We start from the raw sequence: 21,421 nt of genomic DNA, 5'->3' as shown, positions 1-21,421 counted from the left end.
CAATTCTGGTAAAAATTATAGTTATCAGAGCTAGTTCTGGACGTTTTTCAAGTGTAAGAGAATAATATTTTGGTGGTAAAAAGTTGCCACCTTCAGTTGGCCCCCTAAAAAAATCAGCCCCTTCAGTAAGTACCCTCTGCGGCTGTGTAGTTTACAGGATTCGATGTCTGGCAATCGTTGTTATGAAATTTCTTTCATTAAAAAAAAAAGAGAGATTTTTTTAAAAGTTTATGTTAATTTGATACAATTTTATCACAGAAAAAGTACAGAATTTAGTAATTAAATTAATTTGTTTATTAACTTTACCATTCTCAAAACTTTACCTATACAGAAAAAAACTTTTTGATTCTTGAAACACAGGCACAGGCTGTAGGTTTAATTTATTTTGCATTCAACTATAGTTTTCATACACACTTTGTTTCATCTCATGACCAGAGATATGTTCAAATATCAAATATACAAATGGTCTGATTGTGATCACTTCAAGTTGTCTTTGGGGTCATGTTATGATAAGTTATTTGAAATAAAAATGAAAAATTCAGCAGATTTTTAGTTATATTATGAGTGATATTTGAAAAAAAGACCTTCTGACACCACTTTTGCAACCTGTTTCATGCAGCACACAGAGGAATATGTGGTTTTAACATGTTGAAGCCCTAACACACCTCAGCACCACTGCCTCACACGTCCTAAGTGCCACATATCCCGGATGGTGGATTGGATATGTTGGGCCTGTGGTGTGTCTCCATGCTCACTGAACTTGTTCTTGTGGGGGGCACATGGAAGTATTGATGTAGAAGACACCTGTAGACTCTATAGAAGATCTTGCTGCAAGAATCTTTATTGCTATGGACAAGATCAATATGACACCAGGAGTCTATGTAAGGGTGTTGTAGTCTTTCATTCGCTGATGTGAACCATGCAACGACACCTTTGGAAGTCACTTTGAACAGCTCCTTTGAGTCTTTTGCTGATATGCACAGGATTGTGTAGCTTATGATTTCATTATGTCTCTTTTTTCAAATGTTGGTATTTCAGTGTAGACAAATGATGCTTTTCTGACACTGAATATATTTTTACCATAGGTTCCAGTATAAATAAATACTATCACCCCCCTCCAATTTTTTCTAAACAGAGAACTCACAGTGTGCATATATACTTCTCGAATTTATTCAGCTGGAATCCAATATCCAACAAATAGTTAATTTTCACATGCCCTATTAGGGTGGGTTGAGTAAAGCTTGAGTATATAGATGTTAGGTATATGCTTGTATCACATATTGCTATTACTTGCTCTCACAAAATCTTATGTTTTGAAACATTGGGCCTATATACTTTTGAAAATTACATATTATTACATTTATACATTACTACATTATGCATAAAGTATTATAAGTATAATGATGACATTTGAACATTTATCAATTTTATACTGACATAATTTATTTAAAATTTTTTTTTATTTTCAGCTGTATGCTATCACCTAAACATCCATGGGTTTATTATAGTGCTTTTCTTGCACCATGTTGCATCATATTAGCTGTCAATGTTACAGTCTTTGTTCTAGTGGCTCGTGTCCTGTTTGGTCCTCGTTTGGTTTCACAGTCAAATGATAATGGAAATCATCTTGTAACTGCAATACAAGTACGAGGAGCTGTTACTGTTTTAATATTGCTTGGTGTGACTTGGGTATTTGGAACATTTGCTGTGGGGGATGTCAAATTAATATTCCAGTACATTTTCTGCATAACTAATTCATTACAAGGATTTCTAATTTTCCTTGTGCGATGCTTATTATATCCAGAAGCGCGTGGAGCATGGATGCAACTAATAAAGCATGGAAAATTCAAAAAATATAGAGGTGGAATGCCTACTGCAGCAGTCAGTTGGTCAAATAACTCCCATTCAGCTGGAAAACAAAGCAGAAAGACTACAACAAGTAGTACTATAGGAAAATACAACAACGAAGGGATTGCTGTTCTTGTTAATGCCAATGCTTCAAAAAGGTGAGTTTTTTTACCATTTATTTCTTTCTGCAAGCATTTAGCAATGAATTATTTGTTATAAATCTGCCACACACCCCAAAGAACTCCAAACAATAAATCACAATTTAAACAACTTTGAGTTAAATAACTTTCACGTCCAACTCTCAAAACTATATTTTTCACTACCCTGTTTTGATCATCATGCACTGAATATATAGCTGCACAGGGTACGTGGCATTTTGCTGGCAAACAGTTGATCCTAGAGGCATACTTCCAGTTAGAAGAAGTATTCAAATAACATGCAGTACTCAGATATGTCATTCATATTGCAAGGGGTTGTACAGTTATTAAAATAAAGATGTTAACTTTTTATGTGAACACCCTGTGCTCAAAAACTTAATTAGAAAATTGTTGCCCTGTCTCTCTTGATACCAACAAAAAAAAATTCCAAATTTCTAAGTGGAATTTTTGTCAATATTCAATGAGATATTCAAATTCAAAAAAAGCAGGAAAGTTGGAAGAAAACAGCATTAAATATGGGTAAACCCTTTCACCTTCATTTTTTGAATTTGAATATCTCAGTGAATATTGCGCTTAGAAACGCATAATTTATTTGTTGCCATCAGAAGAGACAGGACAACAACTTTCTAATTGGATCTTTGGGAACAGGGTGTCAGTATAAAAAGTTTTTATTTTAATAACTATACAACCCCTTGCAACATGAATGACATATCTAAGTACTACATGTTATTTGGATACTTTTCTAATTGGATGTATACCTCTGGGATCAACAGTTTGCCAGTAAAATGCCATGCACCCCGTATATTTTTAATACATGGGTATACAGTGGAACCTTCCCTAATGGACACCTCCCGTTAGCAAACACTTTTCTGATTCCCGGTCCCATGGAATAGGGCTTCAATGTAGTGTATTTCACTCCCTCTTAGCGGGCACTCCCGATAGCGGGCAGTAAAATCAGACAAACCCTAGTTTTTTCAAAATTCTAATTTATTAATTTTTGTCCATAAATCGAGAATTTATCATATTCAACAGTGGTTATGTACAATCCCAAGCTTGTATTGGTAAATATGATTATCTGGCAATCAATTACTTGATTAACTGAACCACTGAACTATGGTTCCGGATGGTGATTCCAAATGTTAATGTTAGTTTTGCTTGCACACGTTAATACGTGTGAAGAAAACCAACATTACAAGACTGTTGTTAAGAATGTTTTTATCTTCTTCCATCTAATTTTAATTACCAACAAAAATAATAACACGGGTAAAAATAATTCATTGGGTTAAGGAAGAGAAGAAATGTTATAAATTTTTCCATATTTATCAAACTTTTCATTTTTATTTGGGAATTATGCATAATCGCAGGTGAAAGTGATAAGGTGAGTACAGGAAACCTCTTCCAGAGAAATTTTTAATTGTTAACTTTCAAAAAGCATTTTTTTAAATCTAAATAAATCAATTAAATCAGCACGCTAAGATTTTTTCTCTATTTATTATACCTTGAGGAAGGGAAGGGGAATTTCCCCCACATATGCCCTTGCTGTTTAAACAATAAAATGCCTTTACTTTATTCAGAAGAGATAGGCTTCAGCTCTCCCCTTACAAATTTTGCTTAGTTTGCCGCATTTGAAATGTCAAATTTGATGGTGGAACTTAGAAAAAAAGAGGCATAAGGAAAGGAAAAGAAGAAAAGATGCATAAGTAAGAAAAGTACGTATAGAAAAATTATGAAGAATGCACTTTAGAAAGAAATTCTAGCATGAATGTTGACTGAAGTAACCATGTATAAGTAACATATAGGTACTCTATAAATAATTTTAAATATAGGAAAACAAGAATCAGAGCTATTAAATTCTCGAGAATTTGTATTACATGACAGAAAATTTCTACAGTATTTTCTTTCATTTTTTTATTTTTTCAAAGTAACTTGCACTGAAAAGACAACTTTTATCACAGTCTATTCCAATAAAAAAAGTTTAGTTCATGAAGTTGAGGAAGCTGCGCCCTTTTTTAACACTCGATATTGATTCTTACTTATTCCTCTCAGCACTTCAACACTTAAGGCCCATTTACACGCGGTAAGTGATTGGGGTAACTAAAGTGTTGTAACTAAGTGTAAGTTGGTGACTACATTTTAAGTTACCGATTGTTCTTGAAAAGTGTCCACACGTAAGTCATCAAGTAAACGCTCATTGGATAATTTTTATGGAGGCCAAGAGCAACTAGTGCATGCGCGCTTCAGTCTACTCAAATCCACGGAAGGAGAGAGATGCAACGCGTGGGAGAATAATAGCAATAATTTTTTATTTATCTGGCATTCAGAGAGGTGTGTTGTTTAAAGCTCATAGCTTTCATAACAATGAATGAAGATGATCTGAGCCACATTATACGATATTTTTTTTTAAAGAATATAAATTTATTCACTCACTTACACAAGGGGGAAAAAAAGAAAAAATACACAACATATTATAAACTTATGTAAATCATCGAGAAGTAATATAAGGTTTCTCAATTTCTCCTCTAAGATGTAAATATCGATTATATGATATTTTAATTGAAAAGTTAAAGAGGAGATAAATTATAAACTATGTAAGCCGAAAATATGGAAAAAGATTCTTGGCATTCGTAGGAAATTCTAAGGGTTAAAAATTAAATAATAAAAATTCATTAAACAAAAATTGTTTCCAAATTTTCGAAATTATTTTTTTAAATGTAATCTAGATGCTATCTTTATGTTAAATATTTGATTATGTATTTTTACAACAAATGGCAGCAACTTCGTTCTGGACGAGAGAAATATTCGAAACCCCCCTCCCCCATCCAGTTTTTAATATATAATAAATCCTCCACACCAGCACCCGATATATTTTTGAATCTTCAATTTTTTCCAACTCCTGACATCACGTCGACAGAATATTCCATAGCTTTTTCCAACATCAAGTAATTTTTAGCTTGTTTGTTAAGGTAATTTTCATTTCTATAGTTCAACAAACATTCATGGCAAAGATATTCTTCAACAAACTTGAAGGTTGTGTCCATTTGGCCACTATCCTGTATTTCCGTGGAATTCTAGAAAAACGGTAGGAGACAATGGAGCATAAACAGGTTCAAGCTTGAGATCAAAATAATCCCCCCCCCCCCCGAGAGAGTGAAAAGACCCTCTGAGTGGCAGACCACTCCCACTGGTGCATGCGCATAGGTCTACTTAACCGGAAAAAATAGAGCCGTTTTTATTTCACTTAACCACTAAATCACTTGTGCACTTGCCAACTAAAGCCGTGTAAACAGCCTGTAACATACTTGGCAACTTAAAATTTAGTTACCAACTTAATCACTTACCGTGTGTAAATGGGCCTTTAAGGCCTGTTTACAGATGTTAAGTGATTAAGTAGTTAACTAAATTTTAAGTTGTCAAGTACTTTACAATATGAGCGGATGATAAGGGCAATTTACATGGGTTTAGTTGGTAAGTGGTTTAGTAATTTAGTGGTTAAGTAGAATTGAATCTGATCTATTTTTTCAATTAAGTAGGCATGATGCGCATGTGCTAGTAGGCATGGTCTCGCATTATCTAATGAGCATTTACTATATCACTTAAACGTGTGGACACTTTTTTGAGCACTCAACAACTTATAATTTAGTTAACTACTGAATCACTTAACGCGTGTAAATGGGCCTTTGCTGCTTCAGTTGAAATTCCTCACACCCTTAGAGAGGTATGATTCATCACAAAAGAGAAGCTCTACAGAAAAGAATAGAAGATAAACTCTTTAACAAAAATGCAACAAAAAGTAGTACAGTTGGCCCCTGTATTTGCAAGGGTTACGTTCCTGGGGGGACCGCAAATAACCGAAACCGTAGTTTTTCTTGTGTATTTCGTTTATTGAACAGCATGAGAAGAGCAGGATAATGCACAGGGCCGTCATTTCAACTTTTTCCAGGGGGGGCAAAGCACATGTACTCAATGTATGTATATATATACTTGTGTATATCTATATATATACATCATTTTTAGTGTATTTTCAAAAGCCAGGAGAGGGGCAACGCCCCCCCCCCTGCCCCCCCCTAAATGACGGGCCTGGTAACGCAGAGGTATAAGGGAATTCAAAAGAGTGTGCAGCTATTATTGGCTATGTTTTCTGAAAGAACATTATGATTTATGTTTGCCGTTTCTTCTTCATATCATCAAGTATGTTGGAATATGATGACAAGGCTTCCTCTACCAATTTTTCTACATGTGAAGAGCGTACCATAGAGGGATCTATGCCATGAAAACAATCTATTGCTGATTTGAATGTGCGAAGCCCTTCTGCTGTGTTACTCATGGTGAACTTGTCTTCTACTTCTTTATCTTGATGATCTTCATCTGGTACCGCTTCAGTTTCAGGAGCAGTCAATTGCATTAATTCCTCCTCGATCAATACCTCTGAATTGCTATTAATTAGCTGTTCGACTTCTACATCCATATCATTGAACCCTTCTCCACCCACCTGTTTGGCTAATATGACAATATCTTTTATAGTCTTCAGTTAGCTCTGTCTGCTTCCTTTTGTCCTTTAGCGCACATTGTGGCCAAAGGTTAATCCAACCCGAGGTGACTGTTTCTTTCTTGGGAGCTGCATGGCTCTAGTTATTACAGTAATGTCATTAGCGAGCCATCCAAAAATGAGCTATCCTAAACATGCATAACTCAAATTTTGTAAACAAAACACATGAATGGCGATTTCTGAGTGTTGCAAAAAAAAATCCAATAAAGGAAAAAAACCCATGAATAAAGACACAGCAAATATGGGGGGGCCGACTGTATTACATCAGAGAGTTCCTAACTTTCTGTGTTCCATGGAACCCCGTGTCAATAGGATAAAGGCCACAGACCTCTTTACAGAACGATATTCAGTATACAATGATGTAAAAACAATTAGGTAATTGTTCATTCTTGCAAGCTCACGGACCCACTTTAATATCAAGATCTCATCAATTCCTAAAGTCTGTGAATCCTTTGGGTTAGAACTCTGGATTAAAGTTTTTTGTTGATAAATCTTTTAACCTATTAGTTTATTTTATAGGTGCTGGTATTGACTTTCTTTCTGTCAAACTGAGCACAAATCTGGTCTATTGCCATGGGCAATTTACTACCGAGTGAGCTGTGCGGTGCGGGAAGTATGTGTACCTAACAGTCTTAGTGCATATCTAGTGTTGTGTGTGAATATTTAGTGGCTAGTATTGACTTTGTCCAGAAGTGGATGTGTGGTTGTTCCACATGAATGCTAACGCGCATCTTACACACTTTTGTTTGCCAAATGGATAACACATGGGTAGGTAATGTTGGATATGTATTTATTATTATTGGAGAAAATTATTAAACATAAAAACACAGAAAGGCATTATATAATAGGAGCAGAAGATCTTGACATCTTATCTGCTTGATGTCTTGGATGGAATTTTGAGAATTCCCCTCACAACAATAGGTGGCACTGTGTTTTACACAATAGTTCTTATCAGTCCTTTTTCTTGTAAGGACACCACGAAGGCTAAACCAATTTTGCTGCCTTTCTCCCACTCTATTCTAATTTTCTTTCAAATCTAATTTAATCTAATTTTCTATTCCCAAAATCTGGTGCCCACTTAAACTTTCTACTTAGGGCTATAGCTCACTTAGCCTCCCCCCAGTAAATACATCTATGTCACGAACCCATCATTTCATAGGTTGCATAATGATAGTGCATTAATGCATGTCTACTATAAGTTAGGGGCAGCTTAACCACTTAACAGTTTCTTTTTCTGACATATTGTGGCTAAAAATAAGCTCAATTTTGGAAAACTATTTTGTGTTCATATCAATTATATAAATTCAAATTGGTAGTCAAAACTGTTACAAGTATTGAATTTATTAATTTATGATAATTTTTAATTACAGCAAAAAAATTGCAGAGCTTTACTTTTTTCCGAAGAACTTACTGAACTGGAAAGTATCAGAATTATTATTCTGTTATATATATGAGCCTCTCACTTCTTTCATTCTTGAAAAAAAAATAGTAAAGAAATAGTATTCGTAACACGTGCTACACTGAACAAGTGCAAACAAAATTCACTCCTTTTCCTGCATAAACGAAGGGCAGTAAAACCTGACTTGAAATCGGTATACGCTTGTTTTGCAATCCAATCTTGGTCATTTTTGTTGCACCACTTTCATTTTCTTCACACAAGGGCTAATTAGACCCCCTGGGACCTACAATTTATTGCCGATTCCGAATGGCAGGATTGTTTTTTATACTCGTCGAGGGGTTGGTGCACTAATCCCTCGATGGGGAACTCCTTGCGGTAGCAATTTTTTTCCTGCGGTCTTGTCGCCGTTTTTCGTTGTACCCCTGTATTAGGAAATTTTTCTGACAAGGACGAACCGGTATCGAACTTGCGACACCTATAAACATCCTTTGGTACTTTAGGCAAGCATCACACCTGAGCTACCGCGCCCCAATCCAATCTTTACTGGACTACTAAAGCTACCTATTAGAAACACTGCAAACTAAAAGGGTGAGAAAGCTGGGCTAATCAGTGGATTGGCATGGAAAAATAAGCTGCCCGAGCGGCGAGGGAGGAAATTAGGAAAGTCCCTTTTCGCAGCACCCAAAAAGTGTTTGGGCAAAACTGTTAAGTGGTTAAGCAAGGGGGGTGCACCCGGACAGAACGCTGTAAGGAGCAGCAGCTGAGGCTTTCGTTTAGATATATAAGTTTTTTAAAATAATGGCTAATAGAAATTTATAGGACATGAGAGCTGTCACTTTTTTTGAGCCATGCCTTAACAACAAAGATGTTGAGAAAACTTGAAGGAACAGACAGAGCATAGTGCTATAATGCCAGAAACAAGAAGGGACTCTATCACAAGGAGTAAGTGTGCATTTTTTGTCTCCCCCCCCCCCATTAGGCGGTGAAATAAAGGCAAAGAAAGAGAATTCGAGTTCTCTCTTATCCAGGGCCTGCAGCACCAGAGAGAAACCCCCCCCCCTCCACTCTCCCTATTTTCTGCTTGGGGAACTTCTTGGAGTAAGTATTTTGGCATAATAAAGTTCGATTAATCTATGATGGAGATTTGAGATTAATTAGAAACTTCAACCTCAAAAGGGGACAGGGAGGAAAATATAATGGCTTATCATTGAGAGCTGTACTGTGGAAAAAGTTATCTGGTATAATTGAAAGCAGTGAAATAACTTTAGACCAAAAAGCGAGCCAGTTTATTTAAAAGTGGGACACATGGTTAGAGGAATTTTGGTGGATAAAAAGAAATTTAGATTTCTTTCAGCCTCCCACCAGGGTCGTCTTTAAGGGCAGCACATGAAACTTTGCATCCGGGCAGCAGGTGAGCTTGAGTCGCCCCTGATTATGGCACAAAATAAATTTCTTGAATATCTGAAAGAATAGATTTATTTCTGCTGTGATTCATCCTTGATAACCCAATCTTTCTCTCCGTAACCTCATGTTCTAAAACTAAGAAATTTTGAAAAAAATGTATATTGTAATTTCTCCTGCTTATAATCTGCACAAATGTAAATTTCGCTACTTTGTGACAAAACATCATTATATAGTCTGCAGTGGTGCATAATTTGCATGTAAAAATTTCATTCTTGAATGAAATGGTTGTTTGTCCTGGTTTTTTTTTAATGTTGATTTTTCTATTCATAGCTATACACCACCTATAAATATGATTTAAAAAAAAATTTGATTATTATTTTTTAATTTATTTTTATTACAACCTCTCAGAAGAAAGAAAATTGGATTGGAAGATAAGGCACAGTGGTAAATATTCCACACTAAGAAATTCGGAGGGTTTTTTAACATGGAAAAAAAATCTACAGATTATATGCAGAAAATTATGGTAACTTAGTAAAATTCACGTGGAACTACTTATTATAAAGTAAACTTTCACTAGCTTTTTCACAAAACTTTTTGACATCTACAAATACTTTGATGTAGAGAATGGAGTTGAATGTGGGGATACATTTTTTTAAGTTATTAAACTTTTGACTGCAATACAAGCAGGCAATGCAGATCCAGAGTGGAGGGCAATCCCCATTCCAAAAAAAAAGCTTGATAATATGGGGAAAATTTTCCTTTTCTCTAAAATATGGAACGATCCCACAAACCTGAAAAATAAGTTGCCCCTCCCAATGCATTGTCCTGGATCTGTGTCTGAATGCTCAAATGTCTTAATGGCAGATAACATTGGTTCTGACCCAAAATCATTTTTTCGATACGTCAATAATGGATGTAAGGGGACAGTTGGCCCCCTCTCGATAGGAGGCTCTAGGGTAGAGAGCAATGTAGGCATGTGTAGTGCTTTCAATGACTTTTTCGCGTTGGTTTTTAATAGAGATAATGATATTCAATATACGGGTGTTGCATGGGGTAATAAAACCCTCAACGATATTCAAGTAGAAGAAGTGGAGGTCCTAAATATTCTAAGAAATGTATGTGCAAGCAAAGCACCAGGACCAGATGATATCTATCCCAGGGTCCTCAGGGAATGTGCTAATGAATTGTTGGGGCCAGTCGCACAGATATACAGGAGTAGTGTTGCTGAGGGTATCGTCCCAAGAGATTGGAAACTTGCTAACGGTGTTCCGATATTTAAGAAGGGTAGTAGAGAAGCGGTGTCAAATTATCGTCCAGTGAGTTTGACAAGCTCCCTCTCGAAAATTTTGGAAATTATCATCAAAAGGTAGTTTGTGAAGTGGATAGACGAGAATAATGTATTGTCGGATAATCAGCATGGGTTCAGGAAGGGGAAGTCATGTGTAACTAACCTCCTTTGCTTTTATGATCACGTGACTAAGGCTTTGGGTAAGAGCAAAAACGTAGATGTTGTTTACCTAGATTTCCAGAAGGCATTCGATCGGGTCCAACATGGCAAACTCTTGAAGCGTTTACACGAGATTGGAATTGGGGGCAACTTGCTGAATTGGATAGAATCGTGGTTAAGAGATAGGTCGCAACGAGTTATGGTGAACGGGGAATTCTCTGGTTGGACAGACGTCACAAGTGGAGTTCCTCAAGGAAGTGTCCTTGGCCCCATACTTTTTTCCCTTTTTATCGATAAACTGGATCAGGGTATCGATGGGATTACTAGCAAATTCGCAGATGATGTGAAGCTAATGGGGTAATCGGGAATGAAAGCGATAGGGAGTTGCTCCAGACCAACTTAAACAGGATTGCAGCATTGGCAAATGAATGGAGCATGACGTTTAGCGTTGATAAGTGCATGGTCGCTCATTTTGGTTCGAACAACCCACGGTTCTCTTACGAGTTGAATGGTGTCACTGGATGCAACTAGGCTCACCGATTTGGGAATTCTCATTGACGAGCGGTTTAGGTTTTCTGAACATTGTTCAGCGGTGGTCAAAAATCAAATAGAATGCTTGGTCTCATTTTCAAAAAGGTCTCTTCGCGTTCTCCTAAAGTCATTCTTCCGCTTTTTCGAGGATTAGTTCGTCCTGGGCTGGAGTATGCTGTAAGGTTTTGGAGACCATACCTACAGAGGGACATAGAATTGGTTGAAGGGGTGCAGAGAAGAGATACGCGTGTCCTTATTGGCACACGGGGCTTGAGTTATGAAGAGAGACTTCATTTTTTTAATATGTTTACATTGGATGAACGCAGGTGTCGAGGAGATATGATCGAAGTGTTCAAAATTTTCAATGGGATGGATAGGATGGACCATGAACTTTTAGTACACCGCCAATCGTAAGGGACAATGCAAGAATATGGAGTCGCAGGGAATTTTTCTCTAATAGGGTTGTTAATAAATGGAATAGCTTACCCCCGGAGGTAGTAAATTGTAACACAATTGACACGTTTAAAAAGAAATACGATAAACATGTTGGGGTAAATCGAGAAGCTATCCATTCTTAGAATAAGACAACCATAAGTATTTTTTATGGGCATTGTATAATATTTTATCATGTGTATATATTGTTTATAATTTGTGTTAATTGCATTTTTAATTGGGTTGCTGTTTTTTTTTTTTAATATATGACATCCATATTTTTATGGGCATCTTTTTATCAGCCACCTCATTGGGCATTTTGCCTGTTGTGGCGTTGTATTTGTATTAGAGTATTATTGAGACAAACATGGACAAAGTAGAAAGTGAAACTTTCAGTTATTTCATTAACTTTTATCAATATCATGGAATCATTGCCTATTTTAGGCAGAGGTCTTGACACAATTTAAATCAACATGGGGGAGACTAGGATTGCTAAATGTCCTGTATACATAGGATTCAAGGATGCATGCCATGGGGGAGATCTGCTATATTGTATGTTCATAAGTTATTCGGGGAAGGACTCAATCTTCCTTACAAATATTATTGTGGCAGTTTCAAGTACCATGAGTCTCGGTTGTTCTGGGGTCTGTGATTGTGTATTCACATTAATCAATATCAGATGAACAAAAGGCTTTGATTGCAATTTAAAAATTATAATGTTGCCAGACATGAAGCAAAATAAGGACAGGTTGTGCCTCAAATTGTACATGAATTGATTACATCTCGTTTTTAGTCCTGAATTAGCAATGTTGTTTTAGATGGAATTTTGTTTTGTGGTGATGAAAAGGGTAAACCATTGCTTATGCACCGATCACTGTTGATTGGCTGGATGACCTACTTACTTATGAAATATGGTCACCTGTATTAGATAAGTGGAAAATCTGGTAACTCAACATGGGGTAGAAAACTAGTGTCTGTGATGAAGTATCATCTCCATGTCCACTTTTTTATTGATAACTGGTAAACATCCAAAAATTTAATGATAATTTGTAGGTGATTTCAGCATTTTTTGTCATTATGACTCATTTCTCTTGCTTTAAATATTTTTCCTAAAGTAGAAAATATTTTTCAAAGATTCTCTTGTTAGACGAAATATTCTTTCATCATCATTGTTTTTTCTTTGTTTTCCAGGAGAGATCCAAAAAGCCGAAATGATCAAATGAATACTATAAAAAACTCCACGGATAATCAGCAGCATATTTTTAGAGGTGAAACTTCAACCGTTGATCGACATTCAGGAAAACAATTCAATAGAACATTTAACAGAAGAAGCAAAAAGTCACTCAATGGTTTCAGTGTTTTATGGCAAAAAGATAAGAGTCATGGTAAATATCCAGCTGACAATGACCAGAGTGCAGTGAAAATTGAAATCCAGTCTGGAGAACAAAATGACCACATTTCAAAAAAGCCTAAAGAACAACAAAGTTTTTCTGTGGATATTATCTGCTCTTCAAAAGACAAATCAAATTCCATGGTGAAAAATTCTCTTCCAAATCAAGCTGATGGTTACAAATTTCTCCAACCTGAGATGCTTAATGAGTCAAAACTCAAGAGCCTGAAGGAACAAAGAAGTGCTTCATTAGATGCAAGTATAAATTACAAAAACATTAAGACCCATAGATCTTCAGTTGATGCATCCATGCAAAGTAGTCAAAGAGCATTTTATAGATCCAGTTCAAAATTTAAAAGAAGAAACCAAACAGTCATTGAAAAAAAAGAACTTCAATCAGATGATTCTGACTCAACAGATGTAGATGAATGTCCGTTAGAATCTCCCGAACCATGTTATTCCCAAGAACACTTTCAAACATCAATAAACATTAGCAAAGAATCAATAAGGATATGAAGGCATCCACGACTTTGATTCAGTTTTTGGACAATAGAAAAGTAATTTCATCTTTCATATCAGAAGCTTTGAAGTTTTTGGTATTAAAAATAATATTTTCATTGAACCGAATAAATTTTGGGTGTTATATCTGTTATTTATAGTTTAGCCAGTGGGCTGACATGTGACGAATCAAGGAAAAGGAAAGAAAATAATTGACAGTGAAACTCACTGGATAGAGTAATGTAAACCTTTTGTGAAATGAGAGCAACAGTAATTAAGTACTATCAAATCCTAAAAATGACATTCAATAACTTTAAATAATGATCCAAAGGTGACTTGCTGAAGTTAGGGAGGGGAACCTCAGAATTTTAACCCTTCATTCAAATTGGGTAATGGTGATGGTATTTGCTGTTGTTTCTTAAAATGTAATGAAACTAATGCAATTTTTATAATTTTCAACTCATGATTTCTCTATGCATTGCAATCTAGCTGAACATACAGATGGACAGCCAGATATGAATATAGTAGTGTATCTTCCCCTTCTTAATAGTGATACATAAGTCCAGGGTAGAAAATTGAAGGATTAAATTACCTGTACCATCTTTTACAAAATAATGTGTGACATATGCAAAGCTGTGAGTTTTTAATGTATTTTTCTAGGTATATCTTATACACCAAAGGAGCACCAAAAAGATGTCTTGCACAAATGAAAATTTTGTCTGGAGCCACCCCTGGCATATCCGAACATAAAAAAAACTGAAAAACAGACTGAAAAGTTATTTTGGAAAAGAAAAGTGTTATCTCATAAAAAATTAAATTAACAAGAAACTGTCATACATATTGTCCAATAGACCCTTTCCAAAACATTCAACAATGCTGCAAATTAGCTTATAAAAATTTACTTTCTGGTACTTTACTTTATCACACAAATTTATCAGAAATCTGTCCTAAAAAATTTCATTCTCCTTCAACTTTTTTTAACAAAAGAGAGACCAGTATTTTTCAAAATAAACTGTTTTTAAAAAGCAGTCAGATATATCAATATAGCTGCAATATTGCGATAATGGTAAGCATTTTAATAAGTATTTATTTTCATTATGTTCATGAATGCTAGGGAGTTGCATGTGGAAAACTAGAGAATATTACATCCAGTGATAAGATTTTTATAATACTATATGAAAGGAAGTATGTGTAAAAGTATTTTAGGCTTGTTAATGTATATATGACAAGAAGAACTATTATTGTATATCTTGGATTAAGTGCTATGTATGTACTATTTTGTTATGCATACTAAATCTATTCATTTAGAATAGTTTATCCAGGAACTCGCAGTAGTAGTTGATTCTTATTTATATATCCTCTGTAAAGCAATTTTTTATGAACAATGCTCAGTAACATAACAGCGGCATCATAACTTACTTTTCCTTTTTTAACCTTTGATGATTTTTTTTTGTTTTGTCATCTAGCCTATTACTTACTTTTTATTTCATCAACACTCATTTCAATCCTCTTATTGTAAATATTCTTTGAGCATATTTCATTTCATATTTCATTTAAAAAATTGTATGATATACGCAAAAATTTATCATTTTCTTCTATTTCTTCCAATTATCTCCATCCCTCGCACCACCAAGAGATTTTTTTCTATAGCAGTCTGGAATAAGGCACAGGCATTTGTTCAGATTTTGAAACTAGTTGTGATAAAATTAACTCTGTACAATCAGTTTCATCTCAACTTAGATGGCCGTGAACACTTCTGTAATAAGAGGTGCTGAGATACAAATAAAAATTGGGGGGAATGGTCAAGAAAGTACCGGGGAAAGTGGATTGTTATCGCAAATTATTGGGGTAAGACTCAGATTATACCATAAGTTAGGACAGTGGTTCTCAAAGTGTGCATCACATCTAGCCACCTAGGGCTTCTAGCCAACCATTGGCAAGTTTGCCACGGTGAGCTATCAATATTGATATGTGCCAGTTCAGTGCTTTGAAGATTGTTGTTCTTATTCTTTGTTAGACTATTGCGGGGAACCGTGTATAGATGTTAACTAGGCTAAGGGAGCCGTGGGTGACAAAAATTTGAGAGCCATTAGCTTAGGAGAGGTCCTATATGTTCCCTGTGTTCAACCAAGGTGCCCTCGGGTAAGTACAAATTGAAGAGCACAACTAGTTGGTTACAAGCAGATAAATTTTACATAAAATTGTATGTGCGTGTGAAGCCTTTAATTTTAGAAAAACAATCTTAATAAATGAGAGAAATTGAGGAAAAACTAATAGATATTAAATAATACATTACATATTGGTATCAGGTACAGGAATTCATTCTCATGTGTATTGTCTTACAGAATTTTATCAGTTTTAGTTGTAAGATATTTCAGTCATGGCACATTCAGCTAATAATAAATGAACTTAGAAAAAATTAACTTTTTTCTTTACTAAGATGGTTTATTTTTCTACTCATTAAGTATCTTAAAAATGGAGAAGTTTGAAGATATAGTTTTAAAATGATATATTGTAGATAAAATCAACAAAAGAAAAAAGTTGTTCCTGTAAATAAAGCTAGTCTCTATTTTATATGTATATAGTTTTGTGTGTGCCTGTGTATGACAATTATTTGTTCATTGTTTGATATATGTCACATTTCAGCTGTTTTTTTATGGCTATTCAATATAATTGAATATAGATGAATTTGTTTAGTAATAAAGTTTTTGAACAAGACAGTTTTTGTTGAATTAATTAGAAGGGATTCACTCACTCACATGGAGAAAATACAAACATGGTTATAAATTGAAATGCAGGCCTATAGTGTGAACACACCTAAGAACTATTCAATCACAATTCTGGAAGGGGGAACGGGTTCAAATGAAGATCTTTCCAAAATTGCATGATCCAGCTTGAAGTGCAAGAGATTTTAGGATACTGTATAAGTATGTTCACACAGTTTCTGTATTAGGCTGGCAGTAATTTACATTAGAGTGATAAGTAAATGCTTAATTTTCATTATTCAATACCAAATTCCTGCATAAAACTAAATTTGTTAAAAATTAGTAAATTTCAAAGTATTTTTGAAAATGTGTTTAAGATTTACATTAGAAGGAAAAAAATTGAATTGTATTGCAAAGCATAATATTGTATTACAAAAGTGGCAGCATATATGAAATTAATGTTTCAATCTCTGAACATGCAGGAAAAAAAAACATGCAAAACACAGTATCTTTATTTTGTATTAGGCTGGCGATAATAATGTTAAAGCAACAAGTAAATGCTTAATTTCCATTATTGAATTCTTGGACAAAACACATTTGCTATACAGTGAAACACTATTATTTTATTACGATTCACATATGTATTTAGCTCTTGATATGAAGGGACATGGGTCTTAAATTGTCTTTTAATTTAATTAAAACAGTCAGGGCCGCAACTAGGGGGAGCAGATGGGTCTGGTGCCCCAGGCGCTGAACCAGAAGGGGCACCGAATTCACCCTTTAACTGCTTCCTCTACATGCAAGGGGCGCCAAAATTCCGGCTTGCCCCAGGTGACAAACTATCTAGTTGTGGCCCTGAAAACAGTAGAACCTTGATTATCCATCCAAGTTCGGAGTAACTGTGCTAAGAAAATTTTAGTTTCTTTTTTTTTATTGTACGGTTTTGGAGACCATAACTACAGAGGGAGATAGACTTGGTTGAAGAGGTGCAGAGAAGAGCTACGCGTGTCTTTATTGGCAAACGGGGCTTGAGTTATGAAGAGAGACTTTATTTTTTTAGTATGTTTACATTGGATGAAAGCACGTGTCTGAGAGATATGATCAAAGTATTCAACGGGAAGGATAGGATGGACCATGAATTTTTAATACACCGTCAATCGACTGCTTTTACAAGGGACACCAGTATATGATAGACCTAATATACTTTTGAAGGCCCGAATATATGTGCCTTCATAGAAGTTTAAATCAGCCGTGGACTTTACTTTGTGAAAAACTCTCACTTCCTGAAATTTGAATCGATGGCCCTATTGCCAGCAGTGAGTGCCGATGGTCGATTTTTTGCATTCTTAACAAAGCAAACACGGTTGTTTAATACTCTGATGGCACCTCTGGAGTAACACCAATGGTGGCATCAGATTTGTGAGATCCACTACTGGATATTGATCACAAATACATATATTATTTGGGAAAAAGGGATAGAATATAATGCAGATGTATTAAAATATAAAACTCTTATATAAGAAATATATATACACTCATGTCCATAAATTAAGGATAATGCCAGCTCCGGCAAATAAAGGTTCAGAAACAAAACAAACGTTACTTATTCATAAAGCCCATTTATTAAACAAAAGATAAAGAACAAAAACGATGGTGTACGTATGATACCATTCATAAAAACTATGATTTTTGCTCCCTGGAGCAATTGTAAAAAATATCTCCTTTACAAAAACTTACAATGTATTAACCATCATACCAACCATGTAATAGTATGTCTCCCATGCGATGAAATACAGTCCGTACAACGCCTAGGCATGCTGAGTATCAAATTATCGATCTGATCTTGGGGAAGATCACTCCACTCAGCAAGCAATGCTCTCCGAAGTTCCGGTACACATGTAGGAGGTGGTTGACGGGCTGCAACTCGTCGGCCAAGCATGTCCCACACATGCTCTATCGGATTCAAGTCAGGTGAGAATGCTGGCCATTCCATACGGGTTATATCCTCAGATTCAAGGCATTCGTTTACGATGTTTGCTCGGTGAGAACGGGCGTTGTCATCCATAAACACAAATTCTGCGCCCATGGCACCCCTAAACAAACGTACATGTTGTTCCAGAATTATGTCCCAATAAATTTGGGCTTTCATGGTTCCGTTTTGAACATGCAGATCTGTTCTGGAACCCAGTATAATTCCACCCCAAACGAGCAATGCTGCACCACCGTAACGGTGTCGTTCAATGATGTTGTCTTGGTGGTAACGGGTACCTGGCGTTCTCCATATGAAAGTCTGACGTGAATCAGACTGCAAGCTAAACCTGGACTCGTCGGAAAACATCACACAAGCCCACTGTGACGATGTCCACATTGCATGTTCTCTACTCCAGGCTAATCGCTGCCGACAGTGAGTTGCCGTGAGCGGAACACAGCTGACAGGCCTGCGAGCCTATAGACCAATATCTCCCAAACGTCTGTACACGGTTTGCCTTGAAACTGTGGTACCCGTGGCAGCAGATAGCTGACGAGACAGGTCGGATGCTGTGCTCAGTCTGCTTCTTTTGGCAGTTACAACGCCGAATGAAGACCGGTATTTGGCAGTAACTCGGGGGCGACCTGTACTGTAATGTCTACTGACATTTCCGTTATCATGGAATCGTTGCCAAAGCCTAGAGATGACACTTTGGGCAATTCCAAGTTCCTCGGATACTTCCATCTGAGTATGCCCACATTCCAGGCGGCCGATAATTCTACCACGTAAAAAATCATCCACATGCGTCCTCTGTGTCATAACTATTCGCTTATGGCACTGAGCGCCGTACCGAACTCTTGTGAACAATTTCACTTCTTTGCCACCATTCCTTATATACCCTCCTTTTACACTCTCGTCATTGTGACGTACTATCGGCATCATCTGGTGGCTTCCTGAAATTTGCATATCATTCTTGCAGATGTGTGTGATAACTCTACAGGTGAAATTTTTACTTTAGATTTCGATTTCCGTGTGATTCTGAATTATCCTTAATTTATGGACATGAGTGTTTATAAACATACATATATATACAAACATAAAAAAACATTTTCTTGAACAAAAACTTTAAAAGTTGCTTTCAAAATGAAATAATTGTATTTATAAAATAAAAACTGCTTTAAAAGTTACTATAGAACACTGGAATGACTCTCTCACCTAATTACACTTAATATTAACAATATCCTTATGACTATCTATGACCAAATTAAAAAATTTGAAATTATTGAGAATATTTTATTTTACTTATTTGGTGGCAAGGGGAACTCGTAGATCCACCAGCCTTTCAACAGTGATACACACCACATGGTAGTGACCAATGCAGTATAAGGTGGCCTCCTAGTAGGGAAAAAAAAGATAGGAGAGGACACTCCAACACTCTTAAACTCAGGGAACAGCCATAATAAAACAGCTCTCAGATCCAGAGCCATAATTGGAGTGCTAATCTTGTTTTTATGGGTCGCCTTGTCTATCATATATAACCAAGAGGGTAATCTCTACATGAATGTAATACATAAATGCTCAATTGCTTATTTTGTGGTACAGCATGTTTAGGGGCTTGAAACCTAAGATTTCAGGAGGCACATCTATAGTTGTTAATAATAAATCACAACACCACTGATCGCAACCTCATGGTTTAGGTTCAGTAGGAGCAGGAATGTCAGGAAAATTTGAATAGACCAATGGGATAGCTCCTTTTCACAAGTAGCAAATCGGAGAACTGCATTAGACTTTTACGTTGAATCTCGGCTTCATTCTGACCACATTTGAAGCATAGGCGGAGATAGACTTGGAAGTGTGGGCATGATGATGTCAATTCATACGGGGTGATTATAAAAAAACTATCCCGACATATGGGCCCCTAACTATCATACCATTCACAGAAACTGAATGAAATTTTGGCATAAGGTATTTTGAGGTATGAGCTCAAGAATGATATGGAAAACAACAGTGTCACTCTAACAGTTACGGTTACAGTGAGAAAATTTCGAAAATATCAAATGGCAACACCAAGTTTTTTGTATTGGAATGCGATCTCCATACTGAAAAACACTAAATAGCATTGGAATGGCACCTGTAGCATGAAAATCCCCAGAGCTAGGCAAGGAAAAAGTAAAAAGGACTTTGCCGCGCACCAGAGCATTAATGTTCGTTTCATTCGTCACACCGTTTCTTCGGCTGAGATCCCAGCCTGATTAGTCCTCCACAAGGTCATGTGGAAAATTTGTGAAACACAATAAAATGCTTTATTTTATGCTGCTTCTCTGTCCTTATTTGTTGTCCTCACTTTTAGCCTATCTACCGCCGGTGATTTTCATGCTACAGTTGCCGTTCGAACGCTATTTAGGGTTTTTCACAATGGAGATCACATTCCAATACAAAAAAACTTGGTGTGTCCATTTGATATTTTCAAAATTTTCTCACTGTAACCGTAACTGTTAGAGTGACACTGTTGTTTTCCATATCATTCTTGAGCGCATACCTCAAAATACCTTATGCCAAAATTTCATTCAGTTTCTGTGAATGGTATGATAGTTAGGGGCCCATATGTCGGGATAGTTTTTTTATAATCACCCTGTATATACACATACATTAGATCTCCGCCCATGGTTTGAAGGGGTTTTCTGAAGCACAGACGGTTATCTTCCTACCCTTCGGAAAAGTAACCCTTTTTGTCATCCTTTTCAGGTTCCCTGGATTTTTTTTTTTACACTTTGAAACATTCATTGACACAAGTGTTTGTTATGGTTTTTTTCCATTCACCAATAGCCATTGAAATTCCCAGAATTTTTTCTGTTTTGCGATTCTGTTTTAGTTGAGAAAAAGTTAGTTGTGACTGGTTTTATTGGTCAGAATAGTGGCACTATCTGTTGTGAAAATTGAGAAAAGTCCCTAAGGGTGTGCACAGACATCCTCCTTTCTTTATTTTTGAATCGGGTAACCGTAGCACAGACATACTTTTTTCTGCTGAGCAACCAAGAGTTAAGATTTGGTATTCAATCTAAGGGTGGTACACATCGCATGGTTTTAAACTATA

At 36.0% G+C, this 21,421-nt stretch overlaps 1 protein-coding gene across 3 annotated transcripts in view; it reads left to right on the top strand.

The window, feature by feature from the left end:
• The window catches only part of LOC149080070 (uncharacterized), a 114,509-nt gene extending 98,143 nt beyond the window's left edge, over positions 1–16,366 (top strand). For 2 of the 3 annotated variants that reach the window (XM_089239024.1, XM_089239026.1), the window contains exons 17-18: positions 1,470–2,006; positions 12,957–16,366. In XM_089239024.1, coding sequence (XP_089095150.1) covers positions 1,470–2,006; positions 12,957–13,671 — 1,252 coding nt within the window. In that variant the 3' untranslated portion in view covers positions 13,672–16,366. The remainder of the gene's footprint in view (positions 1–1,469; positions 2,007–12,956) is intronic. The other variant, XM_089239025.1, reaches the window with a different exon arrangement.
• The last annotated feature ends 5,055 nt before the right edge of the window (positions 16,367–21,421 follow it).

This window comes from Pholcus phalangioides, unplaced genomic scaffold (assembly GCF_987345545.1).
Source record: "Pholcus phalangioides strain wild (caught in Gottingen) unplaced genomic scaffold, Ppha-v1.0 ptg000011l_1, whole genome shotgun sequence".
In the NCBI taxonomy this organism is placed as follows: Eukaryota; Metazoa; Arthropoda; class Arachnida; order Araneae; family Pholcidae; genus Pholcus; species Pholcus phalangioides.
The sequence above is the reverse complement of the archived record's forward strand: the minus strand, read 5'-3'. Positions and strand labels throughout refer to the sequence as shown.